We start from the raw sequence: 14,512 nt of genomic DNA, 5'->3' as shown, positions 1-14,512 counted from the left end.
ATACAAACAACTGTAATATTTGAAATTGTAAGTAAACGTCAAAATTTCATTTTGAAACGTCAAACGATAGAAAATTAATTAACCTAAATTTTAGAAATTCTGTGAAATGTCCTCCATCTTGTTGTTCATAAATTAGAACTGAAGAGAATACGTTTATTCTATAATTATCTAATAATTTTAATTATTAAACAAATTGTTGTATAAACGAACGAAATCGATCGATCGAATAAAGCGAGCTTTCAACTTTTTTACGAGCATAAATTTAAAAGATAGATAGAGAGAAAAACGAAGTATAAATTTGTAATCCCTTCCACTTGTTCAGCAAGATACGAAGAATTTTTATTTTTATCTTTTTTCATCTTTATTTGCTTTTTTTTTCCAGACAAGAAATTCAATATATTTTTCATATCCCATTTCTCTTAAGATTTACTTTCTTAACCTTACTTAAATTTTTTGAATAAAACGAAAAAGATGTAGAAGATGAAAAAGAAGAAGAAAGAAAAAAAAGAAAAAAAAACCCGTCAAACGGAGTATATAAACGATCAAACGATCATCCCCCTTTCGTTCTTCCATCGAAATAAATAGATTTCCCAAAATATACGAAATACGACTCAAATTAGTTTATTCGATTGACTTCGTCGATTTCGTTTTAGTATCACGAGTCCTGTTACGTAATTTCGATCACCCCGACTGTTCACCTCCATCACCACCACCAACACCACCACCACCAACAGCACCTCCACCACCACTACGACTATCACCCACCACCACCACCACTACTATCAGAGTTTGATCACAACGATTCTCAACTCTTACTTTAAAACTCTACAATCTTCTATAAAAAAACAAAAAAAATTCAAATACAATTGTATGCACACATAAACGCTCACAAAATCCTTCATAAACTGTAACCACAATTTTCTCAATACAAAATTTCTTTAAAAATATTACCATGCATATTATAATAAATATTTTATAATAAAAATAAATAATATTTATAATACCTCGATAACTTTTGGTCTATTTATTCTCCCACCCCCATTCTCGTTTGAAAAATTGTCTTCTCTTTATTTGGAAACAAAAAAATAAGGAAATAAAACTAAAACCCAGGATTATGGTAAAAAACTGAAGGAGAGAATTCGAAAAGGGAGGCACTGACCGCGACAGATAACCCATTCTGCTCAAGTCCAGGAAAGAAAGAATGAGATATCGATACATAGTGTTACCTACGATACCAACTTAGTGTGTACATGTATGTGTATATGTGTATATACGTGTACGAGTATATGTATAGCTAGTGTATATATGTTTGCGAGAAGAAAGAACAAGGCGTTGCTAGTCGTGGGATGGTGGAGTGGTGATACAGGTAAAACCTATATTGACCTGGCGCCACCAGGTGTCGCCACAATCATCCCCTCTTCATATCCTTGTACCCCTCTCTCTCTCTCTCTCTCGGTAACCCCTACCATCCCCTCTTCGTATCCTTGTTTTTCTCTTACTGTCTAACCCCTTATCATCGTCACTTCGTATCCTTGTGTTTCTCTTTCTCTAACCCCTTATCATCCCCTCTTCATATCCTTGTATCTCTTTCTCTCTCTTCACCCCACTGATACCCCTCGTTAAACCCCCTCATTTCCGTTCTTCCCCTATAGTGAAACACGAACGAACGAATGAACGAGAACGATTGCATAGGTATAAGAGAAGAATAATTCTCATGTCGATCGCAACAACGTGGGTGGTGGGAGTGGTGGTAATGGTGGTAGTGGTGGAAGGTTGGAAATACTCGGATGGTTGTATATGTGTGTGTGTGCGTTAGGGGCTGAGACACGGTTATAGTAGCGCCAATCCCAGAATCCTCGATTCTGTTCAGCGACTGCGCCTTGGTTGCAAACTCTTCCGCTCAGGCTCGTACATTTGCCCCCATCTTAGGCTAACGGGGGGGAAACGGAAAGAGGGTAACCGCATCGCTCGGTGGCGGGGAGAACCTCGAGGACAGACGTTGAAAAGCCACCCCGACGGAGAGACACGCCGAGACGCCCCTGTCATCGGGAGCCCTTCGGTATTAGTAAGTTTCTTTTTCCATTTTTCTTTTTTTATCATTTTTCAAATATTCCTCCCACATCCCCTGCTCACTAATTTATTATCGTTAAGTTGAATTTATTTCTTTTTCTTTTTTTTACAATTGTCGTTTCGTATTTCGCGTAGTTTGATTATTTTACGAATAATTTTTTACATTATGAAAAAGGATACATATACAAGTACAAATCTACCCTCTGATATATTATTTTCTTTTTATAATTCTATGGTAAGGTTGGTTTTGTTTTTCTTGGGATTGATACGATATTCTGAATATTTCATAAAGTTTCTTTTTCTTTTCTTTTTCTTTTTAGATAAATTTATATAAAATATAAAAATTACAATACGCGTATTATAAAAGGGTGCGGCAATAATATTATTCCATTTAGAATCTGTAATTTGTAATAATAATACGAAAAATAACCTTTGGTACAAAACTTGCACAGCATAGGAGTGGTGGCCATATTGCGATACCTATTTCTTTTACGTAGGTGCAGACGTAGAAAAGATTTCAAGGTCATTTTCATTTTTTTTTTTTATTAAATTGGATAATCCATTTTTTACTGCTTTGCGATAACCAACCTTAAGATGGTTATATATATATATGAAGTGTGAATTGTGTGAGATATAAAATTAATTAATTAAAAATAATAAATTAAAATAAATAAAAAGTAATCTTTTACTTCAAAAAATAAAAAAAAAATAAATAAACCCTAAATATATATATTTATTTTAAAAAAGCATTTGTCTTGTTATTTTTTTAAAGGCTCGGTTGTCGATTCGACTGAAAAGGTGGAGGGCCCGGGGACGCGAGGAGCCAAGGAGTCCTCCGTGAATGACTCGACGGAGGAAAACCGACCGGACGTCGCCGCGACTTTGAGCGGTCTGTTCGCCGGACTTCCAGCCTTGGCGGGTCCCCAACGACTCGCCAATTCCCTCAGGCAGAGGTTTGCTACCCATTCTGGTAAGTAGACTAACTATTCATTTTCTCATCTCTTCATCCCTTCCTTCCTTCCTTCCTTATTTCCTAACACACTGCAAAAGGGGTTTCAAGATCAACCCCTTTCTCGTTACAATTATCCTTCGTAATTAATAAAACGAGGGTCACCGCGAACAATAATTTCTGGGACTATTAACCTGATCTACTTTACCGATCGATATTTTATACACATACACAATAAATGTTACGTATTAAAAAGAACAATACGTTATTAAGAAATATTTGTTAAACCTGCTTTTTAACCACTTTGCATTCATTGACTTTAACCTAGGAACTTACGTTTGCTTTTTCAAGAATTAAATAATGATTAAAAAAAAACTAATATAAAGTATAGCAAATTATAAATGGTAAATGAACTTTTATTCGTTATCGGTCTGATTAATAACGTGAAAAAATTTTAGAGATAAAATTAGGGCCGGTTAATCAATCGAGCACGATTAGCTCGGGCTCTTTAACATTTACCGTTACTTCTGTCGGAGGGTGAAAGGGCGAATGTACAAATATATATGTATATAGATGCATGTGGTGGTATCGTCGGTGACGCAAATTACCTCGCCGGCTGAAGTGACCTCGGGGGAAGGTGATCCAGGGTAGTTTTTGCATAGGGATCTTCTAGAAAGGAAGGGGCAGATTTCTCTGTTGAACCACGCGTTCTTTAGTAACGCAATCACCAATGTGTCCTTTGGCCACAGAACCTTACTCTCTGATAATTATTTACTTTAAACATGGTTCTGGACATCTATTTTATTATGGGTGTGCTAAGTAATCGAATTTTAATAATTCCCGTTTCCCTACCAATTCTGTTTTAAACAACAAACACGATTTAGTGGTTCTTATGATTGATTCTCGTTTAATATTCACATTTTTTTTTACAACAACTATCGATTCGGGAGAAAAGGAACTCTTTTGGGGCTCGTATTTAGCCAGGGTTTCGTCTTCTATGATAGAAAATAGGACAAGTTAAGGTAAAAGGGTTCTTTATGGATCAGTCTGGGAATAAAAAGTGGTGGGGGTTTCAGGTAACGAGCACGCCTTTAATTGTTGTACCAATTGGCGTAATATCTTTCAGCGTAATTTTATTCCTCTACGATGACTTATCTTAGATCGTTTATGTTAATTATGCGATCAATAAAAAATCGGACAAGAATGGTTTGTTTTACAATCTTTATAATGGGTTAATTAACTGATTCTATGGATGAGGAGATGGATGCTAATTCAATACGATTATTAATTGAAAAAAATTAGGTGGAAGTAAAGATTAAAATAATATGTTAAGAATGAAATTATTGTACCGGCGTTCAAATTCTTAATTTTTTTAAATAAATTATTGTACTTACAAAATTGTGAAATTGTTCGATATTCGAATAAAAACTTTAATTACTCGGTCACTCTGTTCTGAACAGGATAGGGTAACAGTGTTGAGGTATTTTAAGCTTTTAAATATCTTCTTGATATTGATTGCTAAGAATATCGTCTATCACAAGATGATAAGAATGATCAGAATCGTTTGAGATTATTCCGGAGGAATAATGATGAACAGTTAACTAACTGTGTGTGTTTCGTTTATATAGTCCCATTGTATCCCTGGAAAGGGATGATATAGGTCTCATAACTCGACATTATGTTAGTCATCCTTAACTGCCCTTACTCACAATTATATTGCAAAGCGTGACGTGTGCAACATTTCCATCACTTCCACTTATGGTCCTTATCTTACAGTATCTTTATCACCCAAGTATTTCAATATTCCTCTGTTTTCCTGTATCTAACGTCTTTTTAGATTTAACATATACATATTGCCAATTGATTAAGTTATTTGATTATTAATATTATATTTGTTACTCAGGTCCTTTCCTTTGTTCTTCCCATTAGTCACCTTAAATGTCCACTTCGGGCTAACATTACACACCTGATAAATATATTCCGTCGATGTTACATAACCCAGGGCCGAATTTGTTAGACGTAAGATGACAAATGTTAAAGTTAGTTGGTATTTCACTCGGCGACACCTGCAATGCCAATGTTTTCTTGTAAGAATTTCAATGCTTTCCGATGTTTTCTTTGTTGAATAGAAGAACGTTGTCGATTACCTGACACACACTTATAGCTTTCTTCCAATTAAACGTAATCAACGGTGATTTCAACGTTCTCCTGTTCTCTTGGGATATTTTTTTTAACTGTGACAGACAACTCGATCAGTTTAACCTTACTTCATACTTTCCAATTTACGTTGCTCGAAATCGTTGTAAGGAAAGAGGAGTGGGGGTAGGGGCGTGTTACGTCACGTCGATGATTCGTTGAAAACGATCCAATGGGAATTCACGAATTATTATTCCGTTTGCAAATTTGTTTCATTGAATTTTTATTTATATTGAAAATCCATCGGTTTTTTTATTTCAACTACTGAAAATAAATTCTCACTCCTCTTTCGTTTTTATCACTAAATTTTGTTTTTAATTACCTTTTGCCCAAACTACTTTAATGTTAACTTATCTCGATCTTTCATATTAAACTACTGAAAATTGTTTCCTCCGTCATTTATATAAACTACTGAAATAGTCTTGCTCATGGTTTATTCATACTACTGCGAAAAATTATTCTATACTTAATAAAAACCTGATATTTTAGATATTTTAGATATTTTTCATTATAATACGTATTTATATATAATAATTTAATAATAATAATTTATTAATAATAATCGCTTGCATTTTGATTAACGATCAAATTGTTCATTACAATTGGACACATTCTCACACTTGTGTATTATATTTCTTTCAATAAGATCTACGTCCTCTTGTCAAATTGATTTTTTTTCCTTCTTAAAGAAACAAAGAGAGTGAATGAGAATGAGTGAGTGAGTGTGTGAGAGAGAGAGAGAGAGAGGGGGTAGTATTGGTCGAGAGTAATTAACAGTGGGGTGTAGTAGACCCTTCTAACAAAGCCACACGATGTCGACCCCGTTTTCAGTTCAGGTTCACTCCTGTGTTTTTATCTCCGGTAACACGATACCTGATACCTAGACAATGTGAGAGAGAGAGAGAGAGTTGAGGGGGAGCCCCCACCCGGGGTTGAGGTGTCGTGTTAACTCTTACTACGAACCATTGGTAAATGTGCGTGCGTAAATCAACCCAAAAACTTTGCTTCGAGGGTTCTTTCGTGTCTTCTTTATTACGATGACGAGGATTCTCGCATATGGTCGGGTCGGGTAAGACGATAAAAAAATAAAAAGAGGAAAAGTTTAAATGCGCGCTGACCAGGCCGGGTCAGGGCTCCCCTTAAATTTCTTTTTTTTTTTTAAACAATTTCAACTCGTAATTATCGTAATAATCGAGTATCGATGTGCTAAATCCTAATTACTATTTCAATAGAAACTCTCAATAAATATATATGTATATGTAAAAAAAAAGATATAAAAAAGAAAGAAAGTATACAATGTAGAAAGTTCAAACAAAATTGATGGAAAATGTATATGTATATGTGTTAGTATTGGAAAAGAAAAATATATTAGAATATAATTGAATTGAAAAGTGTATGCATTTTTAAATATGTGTATGTTAGACGTATCTTATGTGCACGTATATGCACATATATTTAAATATATATATATATATATATATATATATATATATATATATATATATGTGTGTGTATATCAGAATTTCGCGGTATTTAATCGTATCAACTCGGTGATTTGTTGTAGGTTACCCCCGGCCCGGCCTGATGCGCATCGACCCAATCGCGACGATCTCCTCGTCACGCTCGCTTGATTGTAAGAAAACAAGCAAACAAGCAAACAAGGTCTTCTTCTTCTTCTTCTCCTTCTTCTTCTTCTTCTTCTAACATGCTGATAGGGATTATTAGTTCCTCTCGTTAGTTACAAGAAATAATTTCGAGCGCATATGCACTACAACAACCACCATAATCACCAACAATTGTCACCACCACAACCACCACCACCACTACCGCCACCACCACCACCACCACCACCACCAACACCACCATCATCATCGTCGTCATCATCATCATCATTATCGGCATAACTACAACAGTAGAGGATTAGAGTTTTTGAATAATTTGAATTTGAAAAAAAAAGAAATAAAAAAAAGAAGAACACAATGACGACGATACCGATAATCAACATGGAAGTTGGGGCCTTGAAAGAGATAGTATGGACGAAGTTACAAGAACCGAAAGCTCAACGTAAGCTTGTATTGGTGATCGTATCGGTGGCATTGTTGTTGGATAACATGTTGTATATGGTGATAGTACCGATAATACCGCATTATTTGAAATACGTTGGTGGGTTTGAAGATAATGGTGAGGAGGGTAACGAAACAAGTAGTCCTGCAGTCCATCACGGACAGGACTCGGCAACGGGAGTGTTGTTCGCGTCTAAAGCTATTGTCCAATTAATGGTGAATCCGTTTTCTGGTGCATTGATTGATAAAATCGGTTACGACATACCAATGATGATAGGATTGTGCATAATGTTTTTGTCAACTGCTGTATTCGCATGCGGCAGGAGCTACGGTGTATTATTTTTTGCAAGAAGCTTACAAGGAGTTGGTTCGGCGTTCGCTGATACGTCTGGACTTGCTATGATTGCTGATAGGTTTACAGAAGAATCCGAACGTTCGAAGGCACTTGGAATAGCCTTGGCATTTATTAGTTTTGGATGTTTGGTAGCACCCCCGTTCGGTGGTGCATTGTATCAATTTGCCGGTAAGGAAATGCCATTTTTGATATTGGCTTTCGTCAGTTTGGCCGATGGTTTTATGTTGTTATTGGTAATGAAACCGTTTAAGGAACAAATGAAGGATAGAAATCGAGAACGTGAACCTACGATACCGATTTGGCGATTATTGATGGATCCTTATATCGCAGTTTGTGCTGGTGCTTTGATGATGTCTAACGTAGCATTAGCCTTCTTGGAACCAACTATCTCACTTTGGATGGAAGATCACAATATAACCCACGATTATTGGAAAATGGGTATGATATGGTTACCAGCATTTTTTCCTCACGTTATCGGTGTCATAATAACCGTCAAAATGGCCAAACAGTATCCCCAACATACTTGGTTAATGGCAGCCGGTGGTCTAGCTCTCGAGGGTCTCTGTTGTTTCATCATACCATTCTCGACCTCGTACAAGGTCCTAATGATACCTATTTGTGGAATATGTTTTGGCATTGCTCTAATCGATACTGCATTATTACCGACCCTAGGATATCTTGTGGATGTTAGATATGTGTCGGTTTACGGTAGCATTTATGCTATTGCTGATATTTCTTACAGCGTCGCGTATGCGGTTGGTCCGATAATAGCTGGTGGTGTTGTTGAGGCTATCGGTTTTACTGCGCTCAACATTGGAATAGCATTTTCCAATCTTCTTTACGCACCTGTACTCTATTATCTGAGACATATCTACGATTTCAAACCGTTACAAGACGAGGCTAACGTTCTTATGCAAGATCCACCTGACAAGGAATACCAAACTTACGTACTTCAAGATCAAAGACCTATACCAAATGAATTTGGTAATCATTTGAATCAAACTCGCATGGAAACTAACATCGATCAAACATATGATCCGAATTATCAGACTATGCAAAATACCGGATACGATCAGAGTATTGTATATGGTCAGAACGTAACTGGTTATAATCAAACCAGTGGTTATGAACAACAACCACCACCAACGTATGGACAACAACCACAACAACAGCCGCAAGGACCCTTAAATTATGCTCAACCAGTTGGTTATGTCCAACCACAACCAATGCAACAGCCCCAACCACCGTTACAACAACAACAACCTTACATACAACAGGATGTACAAGAACAACGAGGATCTCAAACGGATGTTAATCCATTTAGAAGAGCTCCACCTGATCTTGTTGAACAACAAAGACCATCAAGTGACAGCAATCCTTTTAGGCAAGGATTGTTTTAGTCATCCATAAATTAACAAAATTAAAAACAACGTGATGGAAAATTTCAACAAATACTGAATATCAAATATTATATATTCCTGTATTATATCGATAATCCTAATCGACATCGAGTTTTCGAGATTAGTCTTCGAAAGATAGGCTTCCAGTTATAAACAAAGAAAATAAAGAAGATGAAGATGAAGATAAAGATGAAGAAGAAGAAGAAGAAAAAAAATGATGGGACAACTCTTCATTTTGCAATCGATTCAACCCCATTGGTATACAGAAAGTATAATTCTCTTCTTTTCTTTCTTTTTCTTTTTAACTTTCAAAATGCTTCATATAATTTTATTCCTTGATAAAAGAAGAAAATGCTATAACATACAAGTTTACACATATACATATACACACACATACACACACATACACACACAAAACGAATCTCTCAAACAGTAATCGCACAATTTAAAGTATATTACAACATTTTAATGTTTCAACAACAGTTTGACAACATTACGATAAGAATTGTAATCAAGAAACTGAAGAAAATCATTTCTGAAGAAAATGATGAGATAAAAATACACACATGCATACACACACATACATAACGAATCTCTCAAACAGTAATATGAAAATTATATTCCAACGAATTAAGTGTTTTTTCTAAATAAAACGAAAAATCTAATCAAACCATTGCAAAAAAAAACTAAAAAGAAAAATAATCCTATTATAACAATTCTACATATTTAATCAATTATCTAATATAAATATTTGAATTTAAAATAAAATAGTATTTAAAATGATACTTCAAAACCTGTGCAACAAAATATCTCCTCCCCTCTTTTCACCCTAGTCCTGAATGGTCAGTCAAAAGAAGAAAATCCCCTTCAAAAAAAAGAAAAAAGAAATAAAACAAAAAAAACATAAAGGAAATTAACAAAAACAAAAAGTAATGTAAATTATGAGATACGTGTACCAGGTTAAAAAAAGAAGAAGAAACCAAAGAAAAAGAGAGAAAGATAAGGATGAAAAGGATTCGTACCATTAAAAAAAATCAACAAAATTACGTAAAAAATACAAGAAACGAGATTAACGTTCCTGTGAATGTTATTTAAACTAATAACAAAAAAATTACTACAACACAACAACAACAATGCCACCACCATTATACCACCATAATCATTATCATCATTATCATAATTATCATTAGTACCATATACGATCACCAAGGAACCAAATTATGAATTATAAAGAAGGATTAACAAAGATATTGATAATAATAATTAAAAAAAAAAAAAAAAAATAAAGGAAGGAAAAAAAAATACATATGAAAAGAGACAAAAAAAAGAAAAGAGACAAAAATTGTTCGAAGAAAAAAGTTGGTGCTAAGAATCGTGTTATAAATAATCGAGGAAACACACAAGTATATAATAAATTACGATAGAAAATGAAAGATATAGTACGTGAGAATGAACGAAAAAAACGTAAGAGAAAGAGAGAGAGAGAGAGAGAGAGAAAAGAGAGAATGATAGTAATTACGTCTATACAGTATGAATGAATAAAAAGAGAAGGAGATATCCGAGTATTGAAGGCTTCCACTCAGCAAGGACCTTCTTTAACGGATTGCCAAGTTAGGCAAATTTTTTAGTTTTTAATACTAATGTATCATTTAAAACGTTATCATTGCTGAATTGAAATATCATATCATTAGTTAAGAAATAAAGAAAGAAAGAGAGAGAGAGAGAGAGAGAGAGAGTGGAAGAGAGATCTATATATCTATATTAAGGCTTTAATATTAGGTATTATAAATAATTAATTAATTAGGATAAAGAGACATCGTTTCGAAATAAAAAAAAATGTCTCTGAGAATTAAACTGTTCTTTTTATCAAGGTGACGGAGTATTATTCTTATCTATGGTTTTAACTTTCTATAATATCATATACATACATTTTTAATTGAAATATTTCAAAAGTATAGATCAATATTTTTTAAAAATAATTTAATTAAACTTTTGTTAGTATGCTTTTTTTAAAATTATTTAATAAGTATAGGGTTGTATAATTTTTTTTTTTTTTTTTGTATATTTGAGGACACGCAATAATTTTATTATTTAAATAGAATCTTAAATATATTTTATATTCATATAAAAGTCCATTTGTTTTGTATAAAGAGTAAAATAATTTATTTAAAAAAAATCAATATGTTTTACTTTGTAAATTATTTTTCAATCTTTACAATCATTTTCATTATAGAGAGTTAAAATAAATATGCGAACTTTAATTAGGTACTTTGCGAAACTTCTACTCTAACGAAAGGTTGCAATACTAGGAAAAAGATATTATAACAAAAAAATCTAAACATATCTAATATTTTCAATCGAAATTACAATTTTTTCTTATCGAAAATGTTCTCAAATTTATTTAGATATCACTTATAACAATAATTAGACGTACATATTTATCTATGTACGATGTCTCTCTATATACATAAATAAATAAATAAATAAATATATGTATGTATATACATAATATATACATATACATATATCATATATCATATCATAAATAATTAGTTTATAAAATACGTGCGGGAAACTTTGTAATAAAAATAAATTTAAAAAAATCTATCCACTCTTCGTTAAACGAAGATTATTTATTAACAAAATAATATATATATATATAAATATTATTGATAATCACATACTAAACGCGCTTTCGATGTGACGTACGATCGCGATGATCATCGACGTTAGTTTAAAAATATGAAAAATCAAGAAGAAAAAAAAAGAACAAATATTCTTCTTTCTCTATCCAATTTTGTATTAATCTTATAGTTATTATGATATTAATTTGTTTACAAAAATTATACAACAAAAATCTAATCCAACAATTTTTATCGTGTATCGGGTGTTCACGAATTGAAAGTATATAAATTTTTATTGTCTTATTCTCATTTCGTCGTTATAATAGTATGATGAACAAAATTTATTCAACAAACAAACAAATAAATATAAAACAAAATAAAATAAAGCTTTCAAATTCGAACAATGATGCATATTGCATAATATAATAATAATAATAATTATTATTATTATTATCATTATTATTATTATTATTATTATTATTATTATTATTATTATTATTATTATTATTATTAATATTAATAATAAGAAGTTATTCGTAGCTTCTCTTTTATCTCTTGTAAATATAATATACATATACATAAACATATATATATATATACACTATATACAAAAAATATATCGAGATACGTAATATCGTAAACGCGTGTGAGTGTGAATGAGATTATTGCTAAAGAGTGACACGAATTGACAAGAAAAGAAAGAAAAAATAATAATTACAAGATGAAATAAATAAATAAAATAAAAGAAAATAAGAAAAAGTTAAAAAAAAATAAAAAATAAAAAACATAACGAATCTCGCGTATCAAATACAATACTTTGCCTACTTGTGTATTATATGAATATAAATATAGGTTCAATCGTCTAACATTTTCACAAAATTCATGGAAAAATGAAAAGAGGAAAATAACCCAAAAAAAAAAATATATATATACATAGATATATAATCGAACCAAGGTGCATGATAATTATTTTTCGTTTTTGTTTTCAAAAGCTTGTTCACTTTAAAACTTTGCATAGAATGTTTAAAACTTGTTACTAAATATATATATATGTAATTAATTAATTTATTTAATTATAGAATTTTCCCTTATTATTATCCTAATTTTGATGCTTTCCAATTTGTTGTTAACGAATCGTTTGTTAATCCGTCAGCGGGTAAAAAGTTTAAAACATATCTATTAATTAAAAATGTTACATATCGTCTATAAGTTTTTTTTTATTTAAAGAAAAAAAATATAATAAAATAAAGAACAAAGAAGGATAAACAATAATAAATAAAAAATAAAAATAAGGCATTGATATTAATCGAAAGAACGCGTGCATATATTAGAATTCTCTAAAAAAAAAAAAAAAGAAAAAAAGAAGAATAAAAGATACGCGTGTGTTATGTACAATTCACACACTAACACATACATATACATACACACATTATATATATATATACATTTATGCACACGCACGTTAAATAAATTTAATACGTGCACAAATGAATGAAATTAAATCGAACATACACGATCGTACAATGTGATTTAAATAACATTATCTTACAATGAGTAATAGAAATTTGCAATAAAACGAAATAATAAAACAAATGTGAAAAGAAACGGTAGGAAGAAATAAACTAAAATGAGCAACAAATTTTTAATTAGTTAATTCGTTCGTATTAACAACTCTCTCTCTATTATAATGTTAAAACAATTCGAAGGACAAATGTTCACACAAATAAATAATAAAAATAGAAAAACAACACATCGATTGCTAAAACACACACACACACACACACATATACATATAAAGACACATAAGAGATGAATGTGCAGTAAGAAAAAATCTAAACAAACAATTAAACACGAGAGAGATTCATTACACAAACACAAACAGCCATATACATATATATATATATATATATATATATATACGTATACATAAAAATACACTTGCGACAGAGACATGTATGTATGTATATTTAAGAATAAAAAAAACTCAAAACGAAAAAGCAAAAAAAAAAAAGAAAAAAAAATACAAAACCAAGTATCGAATTGCGTATGTAATAATTGAAACTTATGACACTGTAATGTTGTTGAATTGGTTATTAAAGATGTCATTGTTACCGAAGAATATCACGTCTATTATAATAATTTCATAATATATCATCCCTCTATAAAATATATTTACAACTATTAAGGTTTTTTTTTATTATTTTAATTTTCTTTTTGTTTAATTATAGCAATTATCAAAATAGAAAAATAAATACAAAAAGAAACATCAATGTAATCCTTTATAGTCGTAATTTTTGTTAATAAACACGAAAATCTTGTGTGTTAATATTATGGTCAACATTTGTTTTTTTTATATTTCATTATAATAGAATTAAAATATGTTAAAATAATTTAGTAAATTATTTTACTAAAATAGTAAATAATTTATTAAATATAAATGCTACTAAATAAATACTAGTAGTTAATAATTTTAATTTTAATCTCAAGAATACTCTTTCCTTTTTAATAATAATTAAAAATAAATCTTACATAACAAATTTCTAATATTAAACAAAAAAGAATCTATATATATATATATATATATATATATATATATATATGTATAAACTATGAGCAAACGATTAAAATGATTGAAAGTATTAACATGAAAAGTTATAAATTATAAAAAACAAACAAAGAAATAAAAAGAAAAGAAGAAGAAAAAATATTCAATTTTAATGAATTAAAATACTTCAGATAACAATAATTTATTCCAATTTAAAATAACTCGTGTATCTATATGGATACGAAAATTAAAAAAAAAATAAAATAAAATAAAATTATTAATAAAAAAAGAAAAACAATACACGCGAGCA

The 14,512-nt window shown here is 31.0% G+C and overlaps 2 protein-coding genes and 1 long non-coding RNA gene across 3 annotated transcripts in view; 2 read left to right on the top strand and 1 right to left on the bottom strand.

Annotated features, from left to right (window-relative positions):
• The first annotated feature begins 2,899 nt into the window (after window positions 1-2,899).
• Window positions 2,900-13,776, top strand: VAChT (Vesicular acetylcholine transporter). The gene is made up of 2 exons (XM_015326069.2): window positions 2,900-3,040; window positions 6,780-13,776. The coding sequence occupies exon 2, from the start codon at window positions 7,195-7,197 to the stop codon at window positions 9,031-9,033; it is 1,839 nt and encodes a 612-aa protein (XP_015181555.1). The 5' UTR covers window positions 2,900-3,040; window positions 6,780-7,194; the 3' UTR covers window positions 9,034-13,776.
• Window positions 2,905-14,512, top strand: part of ChAT (Choline acetyltransferase) — a 72,160-nt gene continuing 60,552 nt past the window's right edge. Inside the window, exon 1 of the mRNA XM_015326070.2 lies at window positions 2,905-3,040. The gene's annotated coding sequence lies outside the window, so the exon portion shown is untranslated. The remainder of the gene's footprint in view (window positions 3,041-14,512) is intronic.
• On the bottom strand, window positions 4,531-6,773 carry LOC149032685 (uncharacterized). Its single transcript, XR_016176417.1, has 2 exons — window positions 5,167-6,773; window positions 4,531-5,085 (listed from the first exon to the last, which is right to left on the bottom strand). It is a non-coding gene; the product is annotated as an uncharacterized LOC149032685 (long non-coding RNA).

This window comes from Polistes dominula, unplaced genomic scaffold (genome assembly GCF_049000335.1).
Source record: "Polistes dominula isolate Pdom_NZ unplaced genomic scaffold, Pdom_raw_medaka contig_73, whole genome shotgun sequence".
Taxonomy (NCBI): domain Eukaryota; kingdom Metazoa; phylum Arthropoda; class Insecta; order Hymenoptera; family Vespidae; genus Polistes; species Polistes dominula.
Note: the sequence above shows the minus strand (reverse complement) of the source record. Positions and strands in the feature narration are given on the sequence as shown.